General features: G+C 42.2%; 2 protein-coding genes across 4 annotated transcripts in view; both read right to left on the bottom strand.

Moving 5' to 3' along the window:
* The window catches only part of LOC130384483 (NACHT, LRR and PYD domains-containing protein 12-like), an 82,908-nt gene extending 61,772 nt beyond the window's left edge, over positions 1-21,136 (bottom strand). The window contains exon 1 of the mRNA XM_056592697.1: positions 20,584-21,136. The gene's annotated coding sequence lies outside the window, so the exon portion shown is untranslated. The remainder of the gene's footprint in view (positions 1-20,583) is intronic.
* On the bottom strand, positions 3,828-21,832 carry LOC130384482 (NACHT, LRR and PYD domains-containing protein 12-like). Of its 3 annotated transcripts, XM_056592694.1 has the most exons (13): positions 21,143-21,832; positions 17,988-18,084; positions 17,759-17,875; positions 17,327-17,396; positions 16,916-17,141; positions 14,696-16,544; positions 11,534-11,707; positions 11,000-11,173; positions 9,972-10,145; positions 9,437-9,610; positions 8,809-8,982; positions 8,586-8,632; positions 3,828-6,884 (listed from the first exon to the last, which is right to left on the bottom strand). In XM_056592694.1, exons 2-13 carry the CDS (start codon positions 18,068-18,070, stop codon positions 6,325-6,327), a joined length of 3,822 nt encoding a protein of 1,273 aa, XP_056448669.1. In that variant the 5' UTR covers positions 18,071-18,084; positions 21,143-21,832; the 3' UTR covers positions 3,828-6,324. The 3 variants fall into 3 exon arrangements, with proteins under 3 accessions (XP_056448669.1, XP_056448671.1, XP_056448670.1); XM_056592696.1 differs by lacking the exons at positions 9,437-9,610; positions 9,972-10,145; positions 11,000-11,173 and having other exon boundaries at positions 3,830-6,884; positions 21,143-21,831; XM_056592695.1 differs by lacking the exons at positions 9,972-10,145; positions 11,000-11,173; positions 11,534-11,707 and having other exon boundaries at positions 3,831-6,884; positions 21,143-21,830.
* Positions 21,833-23,806: the final 1,974 nt, after the last annotated feature.

The raw sequence follows: 23,806 nt of genomic DNA, 5'->3' as shown, positions 1-23,806 counted from the left end.
TCGCTCATGGACCTAAACCCACAGCAGGTCAGTGCTGGTGGTAAGCAGCGGGTAACATCAGTGTCTCTCGTGGTTCATCTCTCAGCCCTCTCTGTGTTCAGCTGGGCTGCTGAGCGTCAGATTAGAGGGGGCCGCTTGGGTCTGGGGGGTCTGGGGGGTCCTCACAGTCCTCATGTTGTTGAGGACCAGCTGTTAGGGGGACGTTTGAATACCTGTGGACCCATGGACGTACCTGTACTGCATCGGGTTGTTGAGCAGCAGCTGTTGGTGCTCTGAGGGGTCAACCCGTTCAGTGGGATTGCAACACTTTGTGATTGGTTTAAATGCTCCGCTGTACTCCAAATTATTCATTTTATTGGGCTTCTGAAAGGTTCAGCATAAACCATGAAAGGAAGGTCTTCCTTTGGGTTTAGCGGGTTGTACAAATATTTACTCTCTAATGTAATATGTGTTTTCAATGTTGATCGATGGTACATTGTTTTACTACAATATTTTAAATATTTTCAACATCGTTATAAAGGAATTTGATATTAGTTTTCATTTTGCCATGCCTGACATGGAACGTGATTTAAAGCAGATTTAACAACATAATCATAAATTATGATAAGTGTTCTATGGGAAAGGGTAAAGATAGGGTGACCAGATTTGAGTTTGTAAAAAAGAGGACACTTCGTCGCGGGGGGGGGGGGGGGTAGTGTATAGCATGCCGCACCATGACCATGTGAATGCATACAAATGTCACAAATGAAATGACAATATGAACATCTATTTATTGAACTTTAACAAAATTGCAAAGTGCAAATGTAAAACAAATCTTTTTTGTGGCATTTAAATGTGTCAATAATGATAACAAATAAAACATTCTGAATAATAAATTCTTTATATGGCCACATTCAAATAAGAAAATTAGAAACTTTTCAGTCCTCCTCATATATTAAAGCAATAATGATAACAAATACAATATTCTAAATAATAAATTACTTTTTTTTTTTTCTTTAGTTCGTCCGTGAACTTACATTTACGTTTAGGCATGGCTGCAGATGTAATGTGCTGTTGTAAACAGAGTGGAAGCGGCAAGGTGCTCAATGTTGCCAGATTGGAAATGGCAAAGTAACGTACCAAAGGACCAAAATGGTCGTATTTGGAGGATAATTATCGTGGCTCTGGCAACCCTGAGATCGGTCGCCCAATGACAGACAGTCAGTCACTACAGTCAGCTCGCGCAAGAAGGTGGAACGTAAGGGAGATACCATTTCCAGAACTTGGAAGGCCGTTATAACCATAGACATATACAATGGTAATAACTAGTAGGTTATGTGAAAGACCCAGAAACACAAATATGCGAAGAGGCAAAAAATAAATAAATAATAATAATAGCAATAATATATTTTATTTTTTTTGCGACGAGGCAAAATACCGGACGTTTTTGGAATCCCTGCCGGACGCATTTTTTAGGTCTCGAAAAGAGGACATGTCCGGGAAAAAGAGGACGTCTGGTCACCCTAGTAAAGATGTTGTGAATGACTTCAAACTGAAGATCTTTGTGTTCTGTTGGGAACAACAAGTCAACATGCTCAGTTATTGAAGATACCTGTTTATGATTTGGAATTGCTCAGTCGATCAACTGAACCTTCTCATGTGTTCAGGTGATTCTTCCCATTTGTGCAATTTTTAATCCTCCAAGTCTTCTGGAGTAATTTCCTCCAACACAACAGTGGAGTTTGACTTTCTTAACCACGCATGCATACACAAAAACTAAAAGTAAGTAATCTGGTGAGCAATACACACACACACACACACACACACACACACACACACACACACACACACACACACACACACACACACTCAAATACACTCGTAAACATACACACACACACACACACACACACACACACACACACACACACACACACACACACACACACACACACACATTACAGAGGTACAATTATGTTTATTTATTTAATCTAGAAATCTCTGTTTTCTAGATTAAGTTCCTTCCTTCATGAAACTTAGATAATATAACTGGCATCAGAGTTAGTGAGAAGCTTCTACTGCTAACCCTCCAACGTGTTTCAGGACAGGGGTTTACCAGTAAGACACCAGTGAGACACCAGTGGGACACCAGTGGGACACCAGTGGGACACCAGTGAGAAACCAGTGAGACCCCAGTGAGACATCAGTGAGACACCAGTGAGACACCAGTGAGACACCAGTGAGACACCAGTGAGACACCAGTGAGACACCAGTGGGACACCAGTGAGACACCAGTGAGACGTTCTGCCGTTCTTCCAGAACAAACAAAGGACTGAGGCCTCCTCAGTGCTGCCCCTGCTGGCCGGACCTCCACACTGCAGTCATGTCCAGTAGCTAGACGATAGCCCAGAGCAGCGTAGGCCGTGGGGGCCGCGCCCTCACTCTCACCGCTCCACTGATCCTCAGCCACTGAGAGGGGTCCTCAACGCTGAGCCTTCTCTTTAGTCCTGGGGGGCCCTCCCTCACAGCAGAGGGCTCCTCAACGCTGGGCCTTCTCTTTAGTCCTGGGGGGCTCTCCCTCACAGCAGAGGGCTCCTCAACGCTGGGCCTTCTCTTTAGTCCTGGGGGGCCCTCCCTCACAGCAGAGGGCTCCTCAACGCTGGGCCTTCTCTTTAGTCCTGGGGGGCCCTCCCTCACAGCAGAGGGGCTTCAGACCCCGGGGGCCGGCTGACCTCTGTTCAGGATGGTGATACCCCAGTAATACCACGCCCCCCCCCTACTGATCCTTCAAGGGCCCCTAAATGGGCTCCTAATGGCTGCTGTTGATTCTGCCTTTGCATGGTTTGTTTGATTATTCTCGATAATCGGTTAAATTTGACAACGTTCCTCTCTGTACTTAAATGAATCAATCAATAAAAGGTTGTTTGTGCTTTAACCAAAAACGAACACTAGAGGGCAGTGTTTCTAGCGTCTTCATTTACACAGAAGGGGGAGTTTCGATTGGGTGTTGACATGACACGGTTGGCATGGAAACTGAACACCTCTAACGTTGTGAATCATTAATTGGATGAAGACCGCAGGAGGAGGAATGAAGGAAACAATTCAATGAATCCAACTTAGACACGTCTGTAAATAAACAGATGTAGGGAATCAGAGTATTGTTCCTACCCTCCAGCAAGGTGTGTGTCCACTTGGGGGCACAGCGCCGCCCTCAGGGCTCAGTGAACAGGAAGGTCCCCACTGGAGGTCTCCAGCAAGGTGTTTGTCCGTTGTGATCTCCTCAGACCGTTATTTCTTCTCTTATCACTGATCACAGTTATGGTTCAGGAGCCCAGACGGTCAATCATTACTCCCAACCCTTTGAGAACCGGTTTAATGCTAAATCTGTGTGTGCGTTTGTGTGTGTGTGTGTGTGTGTGTGTGTGTGTGTGTGTGTGTGTGTGTGTGTGTGTGTGTGTGTGTGTGTGTGTGTGTGTGTGTGTGTGTGTGTGTAATAATGGCCTCAGGGTCTTACCGAGCAAAATGTTAGTTAAATAGCAACTAGACTTGAATTAGACTTAGAGGTAATAACTTACTCTAGCGTTGTGACAAATTACTGGTAAGTGTACGTGTGTGTGTGTGTGTGTGTGTGTGTGTGTGTGGCGTACTCCTAAATATCTAAATTCAATCTTCTTGACGTTTGTACTTTTAAAATTTCATACAAGAGGCAGCGCACGTGTTCACAACTAGGATGCCCTGATGAAAGTAAATTACATTTTTAGATCCAGTCGTGATGAATGAGTGTGACCTATTATTTGTCCAGAAGGGTGAGTGTGTGTTAACTGGAAAAGGTTCCCTATGTGTATTGCTCCATGTTGGTTTTTGGTTTTTGTTTTTTTCCCATTATTTCTTTTGAAACTCTATCATATTATCAAGCAAAATGTGGCATTATTTACTAATAAAACGAGAATGATCATCGGCTGAACACACAAGAACATTCAGTTGGATCCATTGAGCTGTTTATTACAATTATGCCTCATTAACAAAAACAACAGAAAAATAGTCACAATAAACACAAGGACTAAAACAATAAAAGCAGCAGACATTACAAATCATCAACAGGTGTGCACATATCTTTAATAACTGAACATCAGTGTTGGGCAAGTTATTAAAAAAAAAAAAAAAGTTACAGTGACTAGTTACTTCTCCCAAAAAGTAACTAAAGTAGTTACTCCGTTACAAATTATGAAAGTAACTAGTTACTGTGGTAGGTAACTATTGCGTTACTTTCAATTACATTTTTTTAAATGATCAAATGTGTCAAATAATTTGGACCCCACGTCCACCCCCACCCCTTGTTAATGGAACTCAAAATACAATTTCATGTTTAATGCACGGAAGCATGGAATGCACGGAAGCATGCAACTTTGAACAATGTTTGAATTACTTGACACCGACGTGGCATAATGTGCATTTCACGATTACACTCGTTCCTTTAATTTCTTGGAGGGAAAAGTAATGTCTATACTATACTTCCATTTAAAGAAGGCTGTTTTAGGATTATTTGGGCTCGCCATTCCTGTTTCACGTTGACTCACTTGTGTCGTTGTCTGTCTGACTGAGCGTGCTTTCGAATATGTTTAAACAACACCCGCCAAACTCTACCTCTGATTGGCTTACCGTGACATGTTACTCTACCTCAGACAATCGTTATCATTAATGCGATTGTCTCGTACCCACCCTCTAACCAAGGAAGACCAGTAAAGAGATAGAGCGAGATCTAGTGGGTCTGATGAAAAAACTGCTTCAATTATAGTAACGCGCCACATTTTTTGGATGTAACGGTAACACCGCTATAATGATGGGAAGAGTAATCCATTAGATTGCTCGTTACTGAAAAAGTAACGCTGTTAGTAACGCTGTTATTTATAACGCCGTTATTCCCATCACTGCTGAACATATTCTGCGGCCGTTTGGTTCCAAACAGAACACAAAAAATCAAGACTCAGCTTAAAGTATTTTACAACATGCAACATTATCCCATAAACCTCTTGGTTATTACAAATAGTTATAACATCTGCTTTAAATCAGGTTCCTTGTTGGGATTATAACCAAAATTATGATATCAGAGCCCTTAACACCAGACCTGGTGACGTCTAAAAATATACAAACATTTAGCATCAATAGGTATTTTATATATATTTCAAATAATGAATGTGCTTATCTAAATATGGAAGATCTTAAAAATCTTTTCATGGTTTATCATCCCATACTTTCCAGAAGAGAGAGGGAGAGGGAAAGAAAAAGAGAGAGAGGGAGACACAGAGACACACAGTGAGAACGAGGATGAAAAGAGAGATGGAGACAGAGAGACAGAGAGAGAGAGAGTGAAAGAAAAGAGAGAGAGAACAAGAGGGAGCCGGAGATAGAAAACAAGAGATAGATAGAGAGAAACGAAGAGAGACAGACAGCGGGAAAGAGAAAGAAGAGAGAGAGTATGTGTGTTTGTATGTTTGTCCAGGGCTCTAAAGTTTTGAACTGAGTTCAGAGTGAGATTACGTTTTAAACGTTGTAAAAACATAATTATATATTTATGTGGCATTCAGTCCAATGCTTAAAATATATCTGTGGCATTCAGTACACCAATGCTGTGGTAAAGTGTGCAAAGTATGACCAAATGTTTCTTTCTGCTCAATAGATAGAACTTCAACAATCCCCTGTAGGAGAAATGTGTTAATGTTGTCCCTATAAAACAATAATGGTAAATAAAAATATACAAAACATGACGGTAACTCTAAAGTCAAACCGTCCAATCTGAAGGCTCTACCTAACCACTCCCCCTTCTCACTTCCACCAATGCAAAGTGAACAGAACTGAATAGGGGAGGGCAGAGCCTAACTAGTTTGTGAACGATCCAGAGAAACGTAAATATTCAATGTGAACATGTATGAGGCTTTAATAAAATCCCGGACGATTTAGAAATTCCGCTCAGACACATTTTTGTGTCTCAAAAAGAAGGCATGTCCGGGCACAAGAGGACGTTTGGTTACCCTACGTACGGGAAACCCATTTGATTCCTACCTGTTCCACTGTTAAATAGCGGCAGAAATTGGTGGGCGCTATCCTGGTAATTTCTCTGCGTGAGAAATACGAAGTGTGGCGTGTGAGCGTGTGCAGGGGTTGAAGTGCGTGTGTCTCACGCTGAATGCATGAGACTTCAGAGCCCTGTGTGTGTGTGTGTGTGTGTGTGTGTATGTGTGTTAGTGTGTGTGTGTGTATGTGTGTGTGTGTGTGTGTGTGTGTGTGTGTGTGTGTGTGTGTGTGTGTGTGTGTGTGTGTGTGTGTGTGTGTGTGTGTTTTTTTTTTTTACAACGGACACAGAGACGCTGAGGCACCCCGCTGACCCCCCCATACCCTTAACCCAGGGAGGAGGTCCTCCTGGGTGAAGGAGGACCAGAAGGTGTGGAGGTGTGTCAGTGTGTCTGAGGACCCTCCTCCACCTGGGGACACTCTGTAGAAGGAAAGAGAGCCAGCAGGCCGGTCAAGATACACTCCTACTCTGGTGGAGCCAGCGGGGGGGGGAGGGAGGTCTGTTACACTACCGTTGTACCAGGCAGAGTAACTTTCATCCTCACAATAAAGACTCCAGGACTTGTTGTTCCGTCCAAGCCAGCTGTCACCACCCCGTCCTCTCCTTGTGATTCCTCTGTATGTCACTCCTATATCAACAACTCCTTCCCTCTCTACCTCCCAGTAACAGCGGCCAGTCAGAGCCTCTCTAACCAACACCTGGAGCCAGGAGTCAAATCTCTCTGGGTGATCCGGATACGACTGGTCCACTCTTACCCACGTCACCTTTCTGTTGTCCTTAGACAGAGAGAGGTATCTGTTGGCCGTGTTTGGGTCCAGTGTGAGTTCACAGGCATCTGAGGGAGAACAAGACATGGTGAGCTGCTCAACCATTGTTCATGGTCATCATCATCATCATCACTAGTACTGTTCTCCTGCATTCTTCTTCTTTATATTCTCTTTCAGACTCTTTTTTTGATCGCTCTCTCTTCTTCAAACATTACCAGAGAAAGACAAAACAAATATCATATGATAGGAGCTATAGTTGAATCATGTGCTGTCGATTTTCTAAGCAATAGTAAACATTGTGTTTACTATTAAGACAATTAAAGTTAAAGTTAATTTGAAATCCTATGTGTGTGTGAGTGGCAGTCCCAATCAAAACATTGAAACAAGGACAAATGTATAAAGTGCATTTACTCCCTCAATATTGTGTTTGGCATGATGAGCTTATTACTCAGATGAAATATCTAAACAATATTTTTAATATCTTCCAAGATATTAAACTTTTGGATTTCCCAATACACACACATTGCAATCAACCTTCAAAGGGACACCTGTGTAAACCACAGACTGAACAAGCTGAGCTCACATTGAGGCTGGAGATTAACTGATGAACCATAGAACTGGTTCATACATGCTATACAGACATAGAAATGTAGGCCTACTCATGCATACGTGCTTACCTACACATACATATACATATCGTTTGGGTCACTTGGGTAGGATTCGTATATATATATTAGGGCTGTAACGATACACAAACTCACGATTCGGTTTGTATCACGATTTTTGACCCACGGTTCGATACATCCCACGATTCTTTTTAATTTAAAAAGCATTTTATTTAAACAACCCCTGTATACCAATTAACTTAATGTAACATTTAATAACAAATAATTTGGAACACTGAAGAGATTTGAACAGAAAGAATACTATTAAAGTATAGCTAAATTAATAAAGAAATAACCAAAGATTGCAGTTGGAGGATGCTTTTTGCTGGTAGGCATAAAAAACCCTCAACTGTTTGGTTGGTTTAGTCAAATATCCTTATTAGCGCTTCTTATTGGGCTATGTAGCTTAAATAATGACATAATCAGGCCGTATAGAATGCAACATGTTTAATAGCCTAACTTTCAATAGATGGGGAAAAAAATGAACGTCTTAACATGAACGTCGCAATAACGAGGCATAGTGTCACGAGTAGCATATGTGGGTGCGCGAGATTGGCAGTGTGCATATGCGTGTGGGAGTGACGTCAGCGAGTGAGTGGACGAGCGAGGAGAGCGAGCGGTAGCGCATGTGTCTAGTGAAGAAGCGAACGAGTCCGGTAGAATAAAGTACCCATCCTGTCAATAATCGGTGGCCGCTTCATTCCAACCTATAAGCAGACCAATCCTCCGTAGCCACGGAGAGCTGTCATCACAGGGAGGGCATCTCGTCGCATACTTACGGCATCGATAGGAGGGGGCGCTGTCAGCAGACTATTATTTAGACAATTATTAGCACATTTCAATCTGACAATTTGACCGGAGAGTTAGAAAGGGCATATCGCGCTTCGGCCTTCTCACACCGCGAGACATGTTCGTGGCTTTGAGTGTCGCGATTTCGGTATGTATGTATGTATGTATGTATGTATGTATGTATGTATGTATGTATGTATGTATGTATGTATGTATGTATGTATGTATGTATGTATGTATGTATGTATGTATACATATATATTTAAATGTATATATACATATGTAAATGTATACATAAACTTAAGAGACACTTACACCTCTGTGGAACTGGTTTCAGCCTCCACACTCCACCGTGCTCCACACTGGGGGGGAAACAAAGTGGGAGCAGCATGTTGAAACATTCACCATCATCATCTGCTCTCTCATCACTTTGAACACAACATGAGTTACAGCTGCCTTTTCAAACCACTTCATCTAGCAGTGGCTTGAATCCCTGTAGAAGACTTTGTCCCTGAGTGGTGAGCTGCCCTCTCCATACCTGAGAGTATCCAGTCTCCAGCGTGGATCCTCCAGTCCAGCAGAGAGCAGCGCACCTCCTGAGTCTCCTGGGTGATTGTAGCTCAGCTCCAGCTCTCTCAGATGGGAGGGGTTGGAGCTCAGAGCTGAGGCCAGAGAAGCACAGCCTTCCTGTGTGACTAGGCAGCCAGACAACCTACACATACACACACACACACACACACACACACACACACCATCTAAAATAACCACATTTATAAAGTGTATTCATTCCATATGGAGGACAAGTAAAAGCTTTATTGATACTTTATGGAGACAAAGCTGCCAGCCTGTCCGAGAAAAGGAAGAGGAAGTGGGGAGATGACATCATCCCAAGACAGCAGACCTTCCTTCACTTGGATATGAAACAGGATCTTAAACAATTGCTCCTTCCTCAATAGCTACAACTCAGATGAGATATTGTTCGGTTAGAGTCAGGAGAAGTCTGCTGTGTTTGGTAGGCTAAGACCGTTTCTTCACAGTTTCTTACATTGTGTAGAACCAGGGAGTGTTTTATCAGCAGGAAAAAAGATTAAGAGAAGTGCATCGGACATGAGCAGCACTTACTGGAGTCTAGAATAACCTGTTTGAAGAAGAGGCTGATAACTGACCTGAGAATTTCCAGTTTACAGTGTGGACTCCCTAGTCCAGCAGAGAGCAGCTTCACTCCTGAATCCTGCAGATCATTGGTACTCAGGTCCAGCTCTCTCAGACTAGAGGAGTTGGAGCTGAGAACTGAGGCCAGAGCTTCACAGCATCTCTCTGACAGCTTACAGCCATTTAACCTACACACCAATAAACAGGAACATGTTAGTTACTGTGAATGAACGTTATGAGAATTGTTACCAGTCTTTTTACATACATGAAATACTACATTGTATGAATAAGCTGGTTCTCTAAATATTAACAGATGGATGTCAAATACATGTTTAATTATGAAGAAAGTTATCATCATAATAACTAGAGTTTTCGCGCACGCGTGGCACGCGATCAACCTCTAGTTGTAATTAAACCCATAGCAATAATGTGGAAACCCCAGTACAATAATGTACCAAATTTCTGAGCCCATAACAGAAATGCATTGGACATGAGCAGCACTTACTGGAGTCTAGAAAAACCTGTTTGAAGAAGAGGCTGATAACTGACCTGAGAGTTTCCAGTGTGCAGTGTGGACTCCCCAGTCCAGCAGAGAGCAGCTTCACTCCTGAATCCTGCAGATCATTGGTACTTAGGTCCATCTCTCTCAGACTAGAGGAGTTGGAGCTGAGAACTGAGGCCAGATCTTCACAGCTTCTCTTTGACAAATTACAGCCATTTAACCTACACACCAATATACAGGAACATGTTAGGTACTGTGATTAATTGTTATGAGAATTGTTACCAGTCTTTTTACATACATGAAATAGTAAATTGTATGAATAAGCTGGTTCTTTAAATATTAAGAGATGGATGTCAAATAGATGTTAAATTATGAAAAAAGTCATCATTATAATAACTAGAGTTTTCGCGCACGCGTTGCACACGCTCAACCTCTAGTTGTAATTAAACTAGAGCTGTCAAGCGATTAAAATATTTAATCGTGATTAATCGCATTAATGTCATAGTTAACTCACATTAATCGCGATTAATCTCAAATTCGTTTTCTATGCTAAATATCCCTTGATTTCTTTGTCCCATTAATTCTTCTCGTTTTAATTCTCTTATCGACATGGTGAAGTGCATCGGCTTGCCTTGTGCAAATTATTTTTTATTGATAACAACATTGGCATATACTGATCAAAACAGGAAGATACAAAAAAAGAGCCTATTGTGCAATCAAAATCTAAGCAGTCGTTAAGACTGCTTTGAACTAATGTCATTTGAACATAGCAGTCAGGCTACTGCTTCTTTGTTTTGAGCCAAAGAATTTTTTTTTTTTTTATTATTATTATTTTTTTAATAAAAGATTTGCGTTAATCGCGCGATAAAAAAATTGCCGCCGTTAAAATTGGTTTGCGTTAACGCCGTTAATAACGCGTTTAACTGACAGCTCTAAATTAAACCCATAGCAATAATGTCGAAACCCCAGTCGATAATTTAACAAAGTTCTGAGTGCATAACAGAAATGCATCGGACATGAACAGCACTTACTGGAGTCTAGAATAACCTGTTTGAAGAAGAGGCTGATAACTGACCTGAGAGTTTCCAGTGTGCAGTGCGGACTCCCCAGTCCAGCAGAGAGCAGCTTCACTCCTGAATCCTGCAGATCATTGGTACTCAGGTCCAGGTCTCTCAGACTAGAGGAGTTGGAGCTGAAAACTGAGGCCAGAGCTTCACAGCATCTCTCTGACAGCTCACAGTCATTTAACCTTTACACCAATTAACAGGAACATGTTAGGTACTGTTATTAAATGTTATGAGAATTGTTACCAGTCTTTTTACATACATGAAATACTAAATTGTATGAATAATCTGGTTCTTTAAATATTAAGAGATGGATGTCAAGTAGTTATTTAATTATGAAAAAAGTTATCATTATAATAACTAGAGTTTTCGCTCACGTGTTGCACGCACTCAACCTCTAGTTGTAATTAAACCCATAGCAATAATGTGGAAACCCCAGTCAATAATGAAACAAATTTCTGAGCGCATGACAGAAATGCATTGGACATGAGCAGCACTTACTGGAGTCTAGAATAACCTGTTTGAAGAAGAGGCTGATGACTGACCTGAGAGTTTCCAGTGTACAGTGTGGACTCCCCAGTCCAGCAGAGAGTAGCTTCACTCCTGAATCCTGCAGATCATTGCTACACAGGTCCAGCTCTCTCAGACTAGAGGAGTTGGAGCTGAGAACTGAGGCCAGATCTTCACAGCATCTCTCTGACAGCTCACAGCCATTTAACCTTCACATCAATATACAAAACATGTTAGGAACTGTGAGTAAACTAACATAAATCTTCAACTTATTACAAAATGAAGGAATTTTACTAGTTACAATAATATTCACTTAATCATTAGATGTATAAATGTTAATAATGTATTCGATGTAAAATGTGGAATAAATGTTTAATTGCGTTTTCAAAATATATTCTTAAATGAATAATACTTCTATATTCTAGTAATCTGTGTGTACGGAAATTCATTATACCTTAATAGTACACCTGCAAGATGTTTTATATATTATTGTATCTTTTATATTCTTTTTTTTTTTGATAATTTTTTTATTTGGAAATGTATATGAACACAGAATACACTGAGCATACGTTTTAACAGACATATCCATAGTTTTTTTTTATTTATTTTTTTTACGTACACATACAAACAACATCCCACCCACTTGAACATGTAGTACACACACCTAGAATAACAAAAAAAAAAGAAGATAATAGATTAAAAAAAATATATATATATATATATATATATACATATATACATATATACATATATATATATATATATTCTGTACGCTACTTGATATACGGTCCTAGTACAAGAAATATTGCTAGGGGGTATCAGGTATAGTTTTGAGTTTCCCTATGTATTTCAAAACCGGATCCCAGGTGGAGTAGAAATTGTCCCTTGACCCCCTAAGTGAGTATTTAATTTTCTCTAATTGTATAAAGTGCATCAGGTCACACATCCACAAAGACGCTTTGGGAGGGTTTTTTGATTTCCAATGTAATAATATTCTTCTGTGTGCAAGCAGAGTCACAAAGGCCAAAATGTTTTTATAACTTTTCCTTACTATAGAATGTCTTCGGTCTGTGATACCAAATATAGCTACTGCTGCATTGGGTTGGAAATCAGTATTGAGCGCCTCAGATATTGTTTTAAAGATCATAGACCAGTAAGTGACCAGAGCAGGGCATGACCAAAACATATGGGTTAAGTTGGCAGGGGTGTGATGGCATCTGTTACAACTAGCATCTGAATTGGGATATATTTTAGCTAATCTTGCTGTGGAAAAGTGAGTCCGGTGTAGAACTTTAAATTGTATTATACTTAATTTTGCACAAGAAGTGCTGTCATTCACTCTTTGTAAAGCACAGTTCCACATGTCAACTTCCATGTCTTCCCCCAATTCATCTGCCCAGTCCGCCCTTATCTTTGCGATGGTTATGGTTTTAAGAGAAGCTATACAATCATGTATTCTAGAAATGAGCCTTTTTGAATTAAACAGGGATTCTAGCATATAATCTAAGCCAGACATTGAAAAGAGAATTGGAAAGTTGGGGTCATGGCTCATAAGGAAGTGGCGTGCTTGAAAATATCGAAATAGGCTAGATCGAAGAAGGCCACATTTTTGTGATAAGTCGTTAAAGCTGGCAAATACACAATTTATGTACATATCTTTAAATTTAGAAATGTCTTGTCTTCGCCAAAAAGAGAATGTAGCGTCTAATTTAGCTGGGGGGAAGAGGTGGTTATTGCATATAGGGCTTAAGCTAAGAATTTGTTTGAAACCAAAGTACCGTCTCAATTGAAACCAGATCTTCAAAGTATTGATGACAATTGGGTTGTTTGTGAACTGGGAAATAGAAATGGGGAGACTGGAAGTGACCAGAGCCGTGAGAGATGTTGAGATGCATGATGTAGCCTCATGGTGGCACCAGTCTGTGTCTGGAGTATGAAGCCAAAACATTATTTTTTGAACATTTGCAGCCCAGTAGTAGTAGAACAGATTAGGAAGAGCTAGGCCTCCCTGTAATTTAGGCCTCTGTAGAAGCTCTAAACGTACCCTAGGGTTCTTGCCATTCCAAATAAAAGAAATAAAAGCGCTATCAATACATTTAAAGAAAGACCTGGGAAGGTAAAGTGGGATACATTGAAACAGGTAGAGGAATTTGGGGAGCACACTCATCTTGATGCAATTCACTTTACCTGCCAAGGACAAGTGGAGTGTTCTCCATTTCTTTAGATCTAATTTGACTTTATCGAGTAGAGGAGCAAAATTTTCCCGATAGAGGTTTTTCATATCTCTAGTTATGTTAATGCCCAAATATTTAAAGCCGTTTCTAGACATTTTAAACGGTAAAACATTCTCCTGAATTTGAAGAGCCAAGTTGTTAACAGGGTAGCATTCACTTTTACTAAAGTTCAGTTTATACCCGGATAATTTACCAAATCTTAACAGAGCATGGAGGATATGAGGTACACTAAGAATAGGGTCCGAGACAAATAATAGTAAATCATCGGCATATAAGCTTAGTCTATGCTCTTCTCTTCCTCTAAAAATTCCACTTATTGATGGCAATGATTTGAGTGAAATGGATAAGGGCTCTATGGCCAAGGCAAATAAAAGTGGACTAATTGGACATCCCTGACGGGTTGCTCTCGACAGGGTGAAGTACTGTGATTGCCTGCCGTTTGTAACCACAGAGGCCTTGGGTGAGCTGTAAAGAAGTTTAATCCATGAGATAAAATTTGGACCATACCCAAATTTCTTTAAACACGTGAATAAATATTCCCACTCAACCCTGTCAAAAGCTTTCTCTGCGTCCAGCGAGATGACCACCTCAGGTACCTCATTGGACGCAGGGGAGTGAATAATATTCAAAAGCCGTCTGATATTTGTAAATGAGTGTCGACCCAAAATGAAACCGGTTTGGTCAGCAGAGATCACATCAGTCTTTGTGGTTTCTAGGCGTAGGGCAAGAGTTTTAGCTAGGATCTTCACGTCACTGTTTAGGAGGGTATCTTTTACATTCAACTAGTGTATTTATTCTGTTTGGAGTAGAATAGTAATACATGTTGTTATATAATATAATATTAATATAATATAAAGCTGTTATGAACCTACAGTGATCTTTTGCATATTATTTTAACCTTATATTCCTAATTTTTGCGTATCGTGTTATGTGTATCGTAATACATGTTATTAGTGAACCTACAGAGATGTTTTGGAGGCTTTGACCACTGGCAGCAGCCTCAGAAGACCCTCCTCTGAAGCAGAGTATTTCTTCAGGTCAAACACGTCCAGCTCCTCTTCTGATGTCAGTAGGATGAAGACCAGAGCTGACCACTGAGCAGGGGAGAGAGATTTTCTTGAGAGACTTCCTGATGTCAGGTACTGTTGGATCTCCTTCAATAGAGAATGGTCGTTCAGCTCATTTAGACAGTGGAACAGGTTGAGGCTTCTCTCTGGAGAGAGAACTCCATTTATCTTCATCTTGATGTGAGACACTAATGTGATGTAAGTATCCTTATTGGTCAGTGAGGTAGTTCCTGTCTGTCCCAGCAGACCTTTCTTAATCTTAGTGATCATTGATCTACTTTTTTTCTGTGCCAGCAGACCTCGTAGGACAATCTGATTGGTTTCCAGAGAGAGGCCCAGGAGGAAGCGGAGGAACAAGTCCAGGTGTCCGTTCTCACTCTCTAAGGCCTTGTCCACAGCAAGCTGGTAGAGGTGGAGGAGTTTATCTTCACCAGAGGTTGGTGCTTCTTCTGAGAGCCGATTGACCCCCTTGTTGATGAAGGACAGAAAGACGTAAAGGGCGGCCAGAAACTCCTGGATGCTCAGATGGACAAAGCAGAACACCCTGTCCTGGTACATCCCACACTCCTCTTTAAAGATCTGGGTGAACACTCCTGTGTACTCTGAAGCTGATTTGATATTGATGTCACACTCTGTCAGGTCAGCCTCGTAGAAGATCAGGTTGCCTTTATCCAGCTGGTTAAAAGCCAGTTTTCCCAGAGAAACAATGATCTTCCTGCTCTCTGAACTCCAGTGTGGATCTGTTTCAGCTCTCCCATGATACTTCCTGTCCCCCTGTATTGACTGAACCCTCAGGAAGTGGCTGTACAACTGAGTCACGGTCTTGGGCACCTCTTCTCCTATCTTAGATGTTTTGAAGATGTCCTCCAGAACTGTAGCAGTGATCCAACAGAAGACTGGGATGTGGCACATGATGTGGAGGCTTCTTGATTTCTTGACGTGGGAGATGATTGTGCTGGCCAGCTTCTCCTCTCTGAATCTCTTCCTGAAGTACTCCTCCTTCTGTTGGTCGGTGAACCCTCTCACCTCCGTCACCATGTCAACACACTCAGCAGGAATCAGATTGGCTGCTGCAGGGCGTGTGGTTATCCAGATGCGAGCGTAGGGAAGCAGGTCGCCCCTGATGAGGTTTGTCAGCAGCACGTCCACCGAGATCGGCTTTGTGACATCAGTCCAGGTCTGGTTGTTCTGGAAGTCCAGAGAAAGTCGACTCTCATCCAGACCATCCAAGATGAAGACAACTTGGAACCGGTCAAATCTGCAAATTCCTGCATCTTTGGTCTCAATAAAGAAGTGATGAAGAAGTTCCACCAAGCTAAACTTTTTCCCTTTCAGCAAATTCAGCTCTCTGAAAGTTAAGAGAAATGTAAAGTGTATGTCGTGGTTGGCTTTGTCTTCAGCCCAGTCCAGAGTGAACTTGTTTGTTAAGACGGTTTTACCAATGCCGGCCACTCCAGTTGTCATGATTGTTCTGATTGGATGATCTTGATCAGGTAAGGGTTTAAAGATGTCTTCACATTTTATGGGTGTTTCCTCCTTGGCCGGTGTCCTGGAAGCTGTTTCAATCAGTCTGACCTCGTGTTCCTTGTTGACCTCTCCACTGCCTCTCTCTGTGATGAAGAGCTCTGTGTAGAAGTCATTCAGGCCTGTGGGCTGTCCTGCTTTAGCGATTCCCTCAGACACACACTTGAATTTCTTCTTCAAAAGAGACTTAAATTTGTGTTGGCACTCGACAGCAGTAGATCCTAAATGAGAAAACAACAGAAGACATCCGATAGTGGATGGTGACATCAGTAGAAGCATGTCAATATTTCCCTTACAATTATCAACTTCATGATATCTTGTGGCTTCATTACTTGTTGTTACAGAAGCTGGTCGCGACAAGGACCGGATCATTCATTCAAAATTGTGATTATTGTTTTCAAAGCAATATGATTGGTCTAAAAATAATAATATTAATAATGATAGTGAATCAGTGGAAAGTGACTTAATATGACTTATAATAACAAGATAGTGCTGCATCTCTTCAAAATAAGAATTTATTGTTTTTAAGATAGATTATCTTCTGTGCTTCAAAATAATTGCCTCTACTGTCTTCAAAATAAGAGTCTCTTACTGTCCCCCAGTGTGTCGGCCAGTTCCTCCTGGTTCATCTCCATCAGGCAGAGCTTTGTGATGTCCACCACTCCCTCTGTGGCGCGCCTCCTCTGCTCCTCCTTCTTACCATCCACCTCCTCCTCCTCCCTCTGACTCTCTGAGCATTGTGGGTAATCTGAGAAGAGTTCCCTCCAGAGCTTCTTCAGCTCCTTGTCTAGGAAAACATGTGCGTTCTCCTCAGCCCTCTGGAACAGAACAAACATCGAAGAGAACTTTACGCTGAACTCACTGAGGACATCAGAAGCATCTGTCCTGGATTCAAGTCCCGCTGGTCTAAAGAGGGAAGCCTGGAGACTATTAGCACCACAAGAGATGCTTTATAATGTTCATGTAGAGCTTAAGTCAAATTACATGTCGGACGTTTACAGACCTTGATCAGCTCTGTTTGATGCTGCTGTACAGACTGAGCACTGGTAACCTTTGACCTCTGGTGGGGTTTTCTGGGGAGGGAAATCACACCCACAGTAAACATACACACACACACAGTAAACATAAAAGAGGGGAGAGAGAGAGAGAGAGAGAGTGAGAGAGAGAGAGAGAGAGAGAGAGAGAGAGAGAGAGAGAGAGAGAGAGAGAGAGAGAGAGGGAGAGAGGGAGAGAGGGAGGGAGGGAGGGAGGGAGGGAGGGAGGGAGGGAGGGAGGGAGGGAGGGAGGGAGGGAGAGAGGGAGAGAGAGAGAGAGAGACACAGAGAGACACAGAGAGAGAGAGAGAGAATATTTTTCCTAACTTATAAGCATCAGTATCGGTAGAGTCTGATAACATTTAACTGGTCTGTTTTCATCGTCTGTTAGAAACTCCTACCTCTCCTCTCTGGAGGGGCGTCCATCTTTAAAGCTAAGAGGATTATCCATAGACCAGTCACTCTTCATGGAGACACAGCTGGGTCCAGGGGAGTCTGCTCTATCCTGCTGCTCTGGGCTTCAACACAACACACACACAGCTGTTACTCAGACTAATGATGGAGTGATGATACATCACTGCTGAGCTCTGAGATGGTCAACAGTCACAGACAGAGAGATTCTCTTCTTACCTCTTAGCTTTGCTCCGGCGGCCATCTTCCCCAGACAGAGTGGTCCTAGAGGTAGGACCCCCCTCCTCTCTCTCCTCATCCATAGTAGACTGGAGGCCTGGACACAAACACAACTACATATTGGTTCTGTGGATTGTATTTGAGTACCAGACAGGAAACCACTTTAGAGAGGCCAAACAAACATAGTAAGGAGCAGAGGAATTTCTAGGCTTGTGAAACATCAGGGGCTTAGCCTAGAGGGAAAAGAAAAATGCGTGTGAGGCAAACCTTACATATATATACATATATATGAATCTGACTGGGGATAAGATAGGTTAATCCACTTGAGGTGGTAAACAGTGTGGTTATATTTTTAAACTGTTTATTCTCTTGCAGAAGGAGTATCTAGAAGGACTTGGCCAGCAGAACTTTATAGCCTTGGAGTGACCTTAGTCCCACTGTTTTAACCTCCAACATACTGAGACGCCTGAAAGGGTGCCGGAAAACCCCCTCCGTTGATTGGTCAACAGAATCATCACTTCCGGGCGACGTGGGGATAAAAACAAACAAACAGTTGCCTCGAGGTATTTTTCTTTACAATAAACATGTCGCGTAAAACGCTTGCTTGGGCGAACAAAGAGGTGGAGACGTTCCTCCGCATTCTTAGGGGGAAGACATTGTTTACGATGTTTATGTAGCTGCCGCGGCCATCGACACCCGGCCTACCATAAAGGGTACTGTCGGCGGTGGAAACGCGACCTCGGAACTGAGCTAGGCTATACCGCCCCCTCCCTCCCGAACTGAGGCGAACCGAACCGTACCGCACCCTGCAGTGGAAACGCGGCATAAGTACACAGGATAATGGCTCAGTGTGAGTATAAGTACACAGTATACTTGCTCAGTGTGAGTATAAGTACACAGGATACTGGCTCAGTATGAGTTTAAGTACAAAGTATACTGGCTCAGTGTGAGCATAAGTACACAGGATACTGGCTCAGTATGAGTATAAGTACACATTCCAGGAAAATCTCACTTTATTTTGAGATGCTCCTGGAATCCCCATGTTTCTTTCTAAATAACTAACGACCATTAATGACTAGAATCATTTCATCACTTCTAGACTGAATTGAATTAATTCAATCAATAGTTACCAGTAAATATACCAATGAATATTAAATAATGTCCGGAGCTTTAGCCCCTAATAAAACAGCATAGTGACGCCACTGGTAAGGAGATCTTTTGAAACGTATCCACGCTGTCAGAAACACCTCAGATCAAACCAGGACACAGACCTGGATCTTGAGTAAGAGCCGTCTTTAATCAATCTTTAACTAACAAAAGAGTTACTGTTCTACCTGTACACACACACACACACACACACACACACACACACACACACACACACACACACACACACACACACACACACACACACACTAGTTAACTATGGAAGTATTTTAGGAGTACTTTTGTCATGGCCACAGTTGTGGTGCTGTGTTCTCCCCTGTGTCGGCCACCCCCCCTGTCTGTATCTGTGCTTTGCCTGCCACTCTCAACTGCTCACACCTGGCCTGCATCAGCTCATCAACTCCTCTTCAAATACACCTCATTTCCCTGCAGTTGTCGCCAGAGCGTACTTCGATACACCGTGGTAGTTATTCGTACCTGGCTCCAGTATACACACTTTCCAGTAGTTCTCCTGTTGAAATCGCGTGCCTCACCTTTGTTCTCTTTGCCCATAGTTTTGTGGATCTACACCTCCAGCCTGCCTGCCTCACTCCCTCCAGCCTGATGCGCGTCACTCTCCAACCTGCCTCCTGCCTCACTCCTGGTTACACCAAATAAACCTGATCACCTTCACTACAACTCCTGTACTCTCTGTGTTCTGCTCTTGGGTCCAACTTTAGAATATGTTATTGCAGTAATATCACCAATAATCTCAAGAAAACATGACATTGAGCAAACTGTACCTTAGCTTCTCGGAGACTTCCTGTCCTTCTTCTCTCTGATATACATACACACAATATCACTATTTTTCTAGATCTCATACACACTATTTTCTACAGTATGTCTAGATCTCATACAGTCTATCACTGTAAGTCTCATATCATTATCAGAGTGTGTGTGTGTGTGGGGGGGGGGGGGGGGGGCACTGAATCACCAGCAGTGCTGGTGATGCTGTATGATAAAGGTGAATTAATCCAAAAAAATGTCAAGAGCTCTTTTACTTTAACTTAATATTAACAGCGGGCTAATGGATTGATAAGAAAACCAAACAGCAAAACAAATATAACTTGTCTAGATGCGCTTACAGGAGAAGGAGGATTCAGAGAACTATGGTGTCCCCAGCCCAAGAGACAGCCACCCATTGTTAACTCTCAATGGAGGAGTTTAAATAAGAGCTGGGACATACCATGATTAAAAACAAAGTGGGGATCCATATTAAAGTATGAATACTCATCGATTATTGCTATCAAATAAAAACGAATAATTTACTAAGTGAAAATATTAATAATTTGTGTTTCCATTTTTGAAGTAAATACAGTATTGAAGAAGACTCCAGTTTCCCCCCTTTTATCTGCCAGATGGTACGGTCTGACCACAACAGAGTGCTCACCTGTGAGCAGTTGAAAACGTAGTGACCTTTCAGGGATGGCCGACTGTGTTTAGTGTGGGTGGAAATGTTGCTCCCTCACAACGGGAACCACTGAAACGTCTCTTCCACAGAGTGGAGTCACTGGCATCAAGAGTGTAAAGATCAGGGTACCGTTATTGACGCTCATAAAACCAACAGTAAGTCACTAATGTGCCAATAAACCTCCAAAGCACACTATACTTATACAGTCAAAGAGATCATCACAACTCGTCCTTTCAGCACAAAACAGGGAATGTTTTAATCTAAACTGTTTTCCATTGGAACCCAATGTGAGTTCTGTTCCGATCCTGGACCAGAGGCTCCATATAAAAATGCCCTCAACACATTGAAATTAGTAATTGATGTTCTGACCCATATTCTCTATTCAGACAGGTTGTCTCTCTGAGATCAATGACTCTTTTACAGCAGGAACCTGGAAACATTTAACCGGGACTGGTAACAGATTAATTTAGAATATATGAATACAGTGAGAATTTATGACCAATAATCTCAAGGGAACATGACATTTCGCAAACTTTACCTTATCTTCTCTGTGGTGAAAATGTGTGCTGCCCGTGTCGTATGAAAATATAAAAGCACAAAAGGATGGAAAGTAAGATCCGTTGAAGAAAGAGATTCAGGTGTTGGCCAAAACACAAAGGAAGTGTTTAGAACCGAGACAGAACATTAACACGGTTCTAAAGGTTCTGAGAATAAAGATTGAGCTGCTGGGCTCCTTAGTGAAAACAGATCGAATGAGGAAGGAGGCTTTGAATACAGCTAACTACACCTAAAACGATGATTGGGTCAAGGCTGGGCTTCACCAGAACACACCCATAATCTGTGTCATCTGATAAGATAAGACAGAGCAAATGTTTGTGTTGAAAATGTCGGACTTAGCTCAGGAGGTAGAGCAGTTCTCTTGAAACCAAAAGGGTTGCTAGTTCGATCCCCAGCTCCTCCAGTGTCGTTGTGTCCCTGAGCGAGACACTTAACCTTAACTGCTCCTGACGAGCTGGCTGTCACCTTGCATGGTTGACTCTGCCGTCGGTGTGTCAATGTGTGTATTAACCATGTAAGTCGCTTTGGATAAAAGCGTCTGCTAAATGCCCTAATTGTAATTGAGGAGTTCCATATAAAGCTATAAAACCACCACGACCCAGTCATTATGGTCGAGGTTAAAACAGTGGAACTTAAACTACGTCAAGGGTATTGAGATCTGCTGTACTTTGTATCATCTGCTTTGAAATTACCCAAACACACACACACACGCACACACACATGTGCACACAAGAGAGCCCTGCCAGCCATAACCCACTGAAAACATGCCCCAAGCTGCCAAAAAAAACACCACTAGCTTGCATTGATAGCGTAGGTCCCTTAGTTTTCCCAGAATGGGTTGGTACTTTATCGCTGAAAGCAATGTCATGGTACAGGTCAAACACACGCCTATCTAAAGTAGCAGCATACACCACACACACACACACACACACACACACACACACACACACACACACACACACATGGAGACACACACATACACAAGCGCACAGACACACACAAACACACAAAAACGCACACACACACACACACACACACACACACACACACACACACACACACACACACACACACACGGACACATGCGCACACAGGAGAGCCCTGCCAGCCTTAACCCAGTGAAAACGCACCCCCAAGCTGCCAAAAATAAACACCACTAGCTTGCAATGATAGCGTAGGTCCCTAGTATTCCCAGCATGGGTTGGTACTTAACGATTTTATCGCTGAAAGCAATGTCATTGACCAGATCAAACACACCGCCTATCTCAAGTAGCAGCATACACCACACACACACACACACACACACACAGTGGCGCAAAAAGTGGGTATGCACTATATGCGGCGCATAGGGGCGCCGCACCAGAGGGGCCGCCAAAGCGATAGAAGTAAAAAAAAATTGAGTCGTCATTTTCTGTATTTAACAGCGTTTGTTTACATGATATGATGATCAATAACAGAGGAAGGAACGACACTGATAAGGCGCCCCCCGCTCCTTCGCCTCCCTCCCCCCCTCCTCCCCACACGGCGCTCCAGTGGCCGCCCCCTCGACCACGCCCTGGAGGCAAGCGCCAGAGTGTCTTAATTTGAACCGCATTGTCATCTGATGACACGTACCTCAATATGGAGAGGCAGAGAAGAAAGCCCTCAGGGTCACAACATAGAAAAGAAAGATTGGGAAGGAGAAAGGGTGCGCAGGGATGAAAGAAAGCTTTTCAAAGTGGTTGAAAGACAGTCGTTTTTATGTCAGTGTATCAAGAGGAGGCTAAATCTACTGCTAGTAAAACAACAGGTTACTGTTGTCTTGCAACTGTGTACTGATCAGAATGGAGCCTACAATATAACGGATAATAGCAAGAAATATAAAGGAACTTGTTTGTGGTTATTTTGTTTTACTTCAATCTCTATGCAAGTCTTTGTTTTATGTCAATAGACCCAGTAAAAACGGAGTTATAAAGTTGATACTTTATAACTCTGTTAATAATCCAAAAGTTAATAAGTAAAAAAAAAGATTATTATCGTATCTGAATCGAGACTGAATCGTTCTACACAGTATTGCGATGCATCGAAGAATCGATTATTTTTCCCACCCCTATTGGTTACTGTACTCCAACAGTTCTGCAGTGTCTTTCAAAGATACTGAAGCACCATGAAACAAGTGGTTACCCATAAATGCTTATCTGATGTGGAAAGAATTGGCATCCCGCTTATGCCGAGGTAAAACTATTGATAGCGAATTGCAGAGAGCCTGTTGACTCCAGTGATCGACTGCATACTCGTCCTTGTAGATAGAAACCTGCCACTGAGGGGGACAAAATGAACACTTAGGAAATCCTAGAAATTGACATTTTCTGGGTATCCTTGATCTCTTATAGCACGGTATGATGTTACACTGACAGAGCATCTTAGGAAGGCTGCCTTTAAAAAAAACACCGGATATCTGTCCTGATGCACTCAAAATGAATTTTTTGATTCAATATCAGAGTGTGTTTTAGGTCAAATTTGTGCCCAGATCAAAAGGGGGTGGGGGCGCCTGCTATGTGTCTGCATACCCCCCAAATAGCTTTTAGGAAAAAAAATATTGTCTATCGCTATACCCCTCTGTTTCAGTCCCTTCAGAATGCGCTGTTTCTGGTGTCTGTAGCGT

This window comes from Gadus chalcogrammus, chromosome 6, assembly GCF_026213295.1.
Source record: "Gadus chalcogrammus isolate NIFS_2021 chromosome 6, NIFS_Gcha_1.0, whole genome shotgun sequence".
Lineage (NCBI taxonomy): Eukaryota > Metazoa > Chordata > Actinopteri > Gadiformes > Gadidae > Gadus > Gadus chalcogrammus.
The sequence above is the reverse complement of the archived record's forward strand: the minus strand, read 5'-3'. Positions and strand labels throughout refer to the sequence as shown.

Bases quoted from the DNA above. Each gene is read 5' to 3' on its own strand.
- LOC130384482 (XM_056592694.1), bottom strand. From the start codon at position 18,070: ATGGATGAGGAGAGAGAGGAGGGGGGTCCTACCTCTAGGACCACTCTG. The intron at 17,142-17,326 runs GTCTGTAAACGT...GTTCTGTTCCAG, and splicing joins ATCAAACAGAGCTGATCAAG to AGGGCTGAGGAGAACGCACA. The intron at 8,633-8,808 runs GTATGGAGAGGG...TTTCCCCCCCAG, and splicing joins TGGAGACTGGATACTCTCAG to TGTGGAGCACGGTGGAGTGT.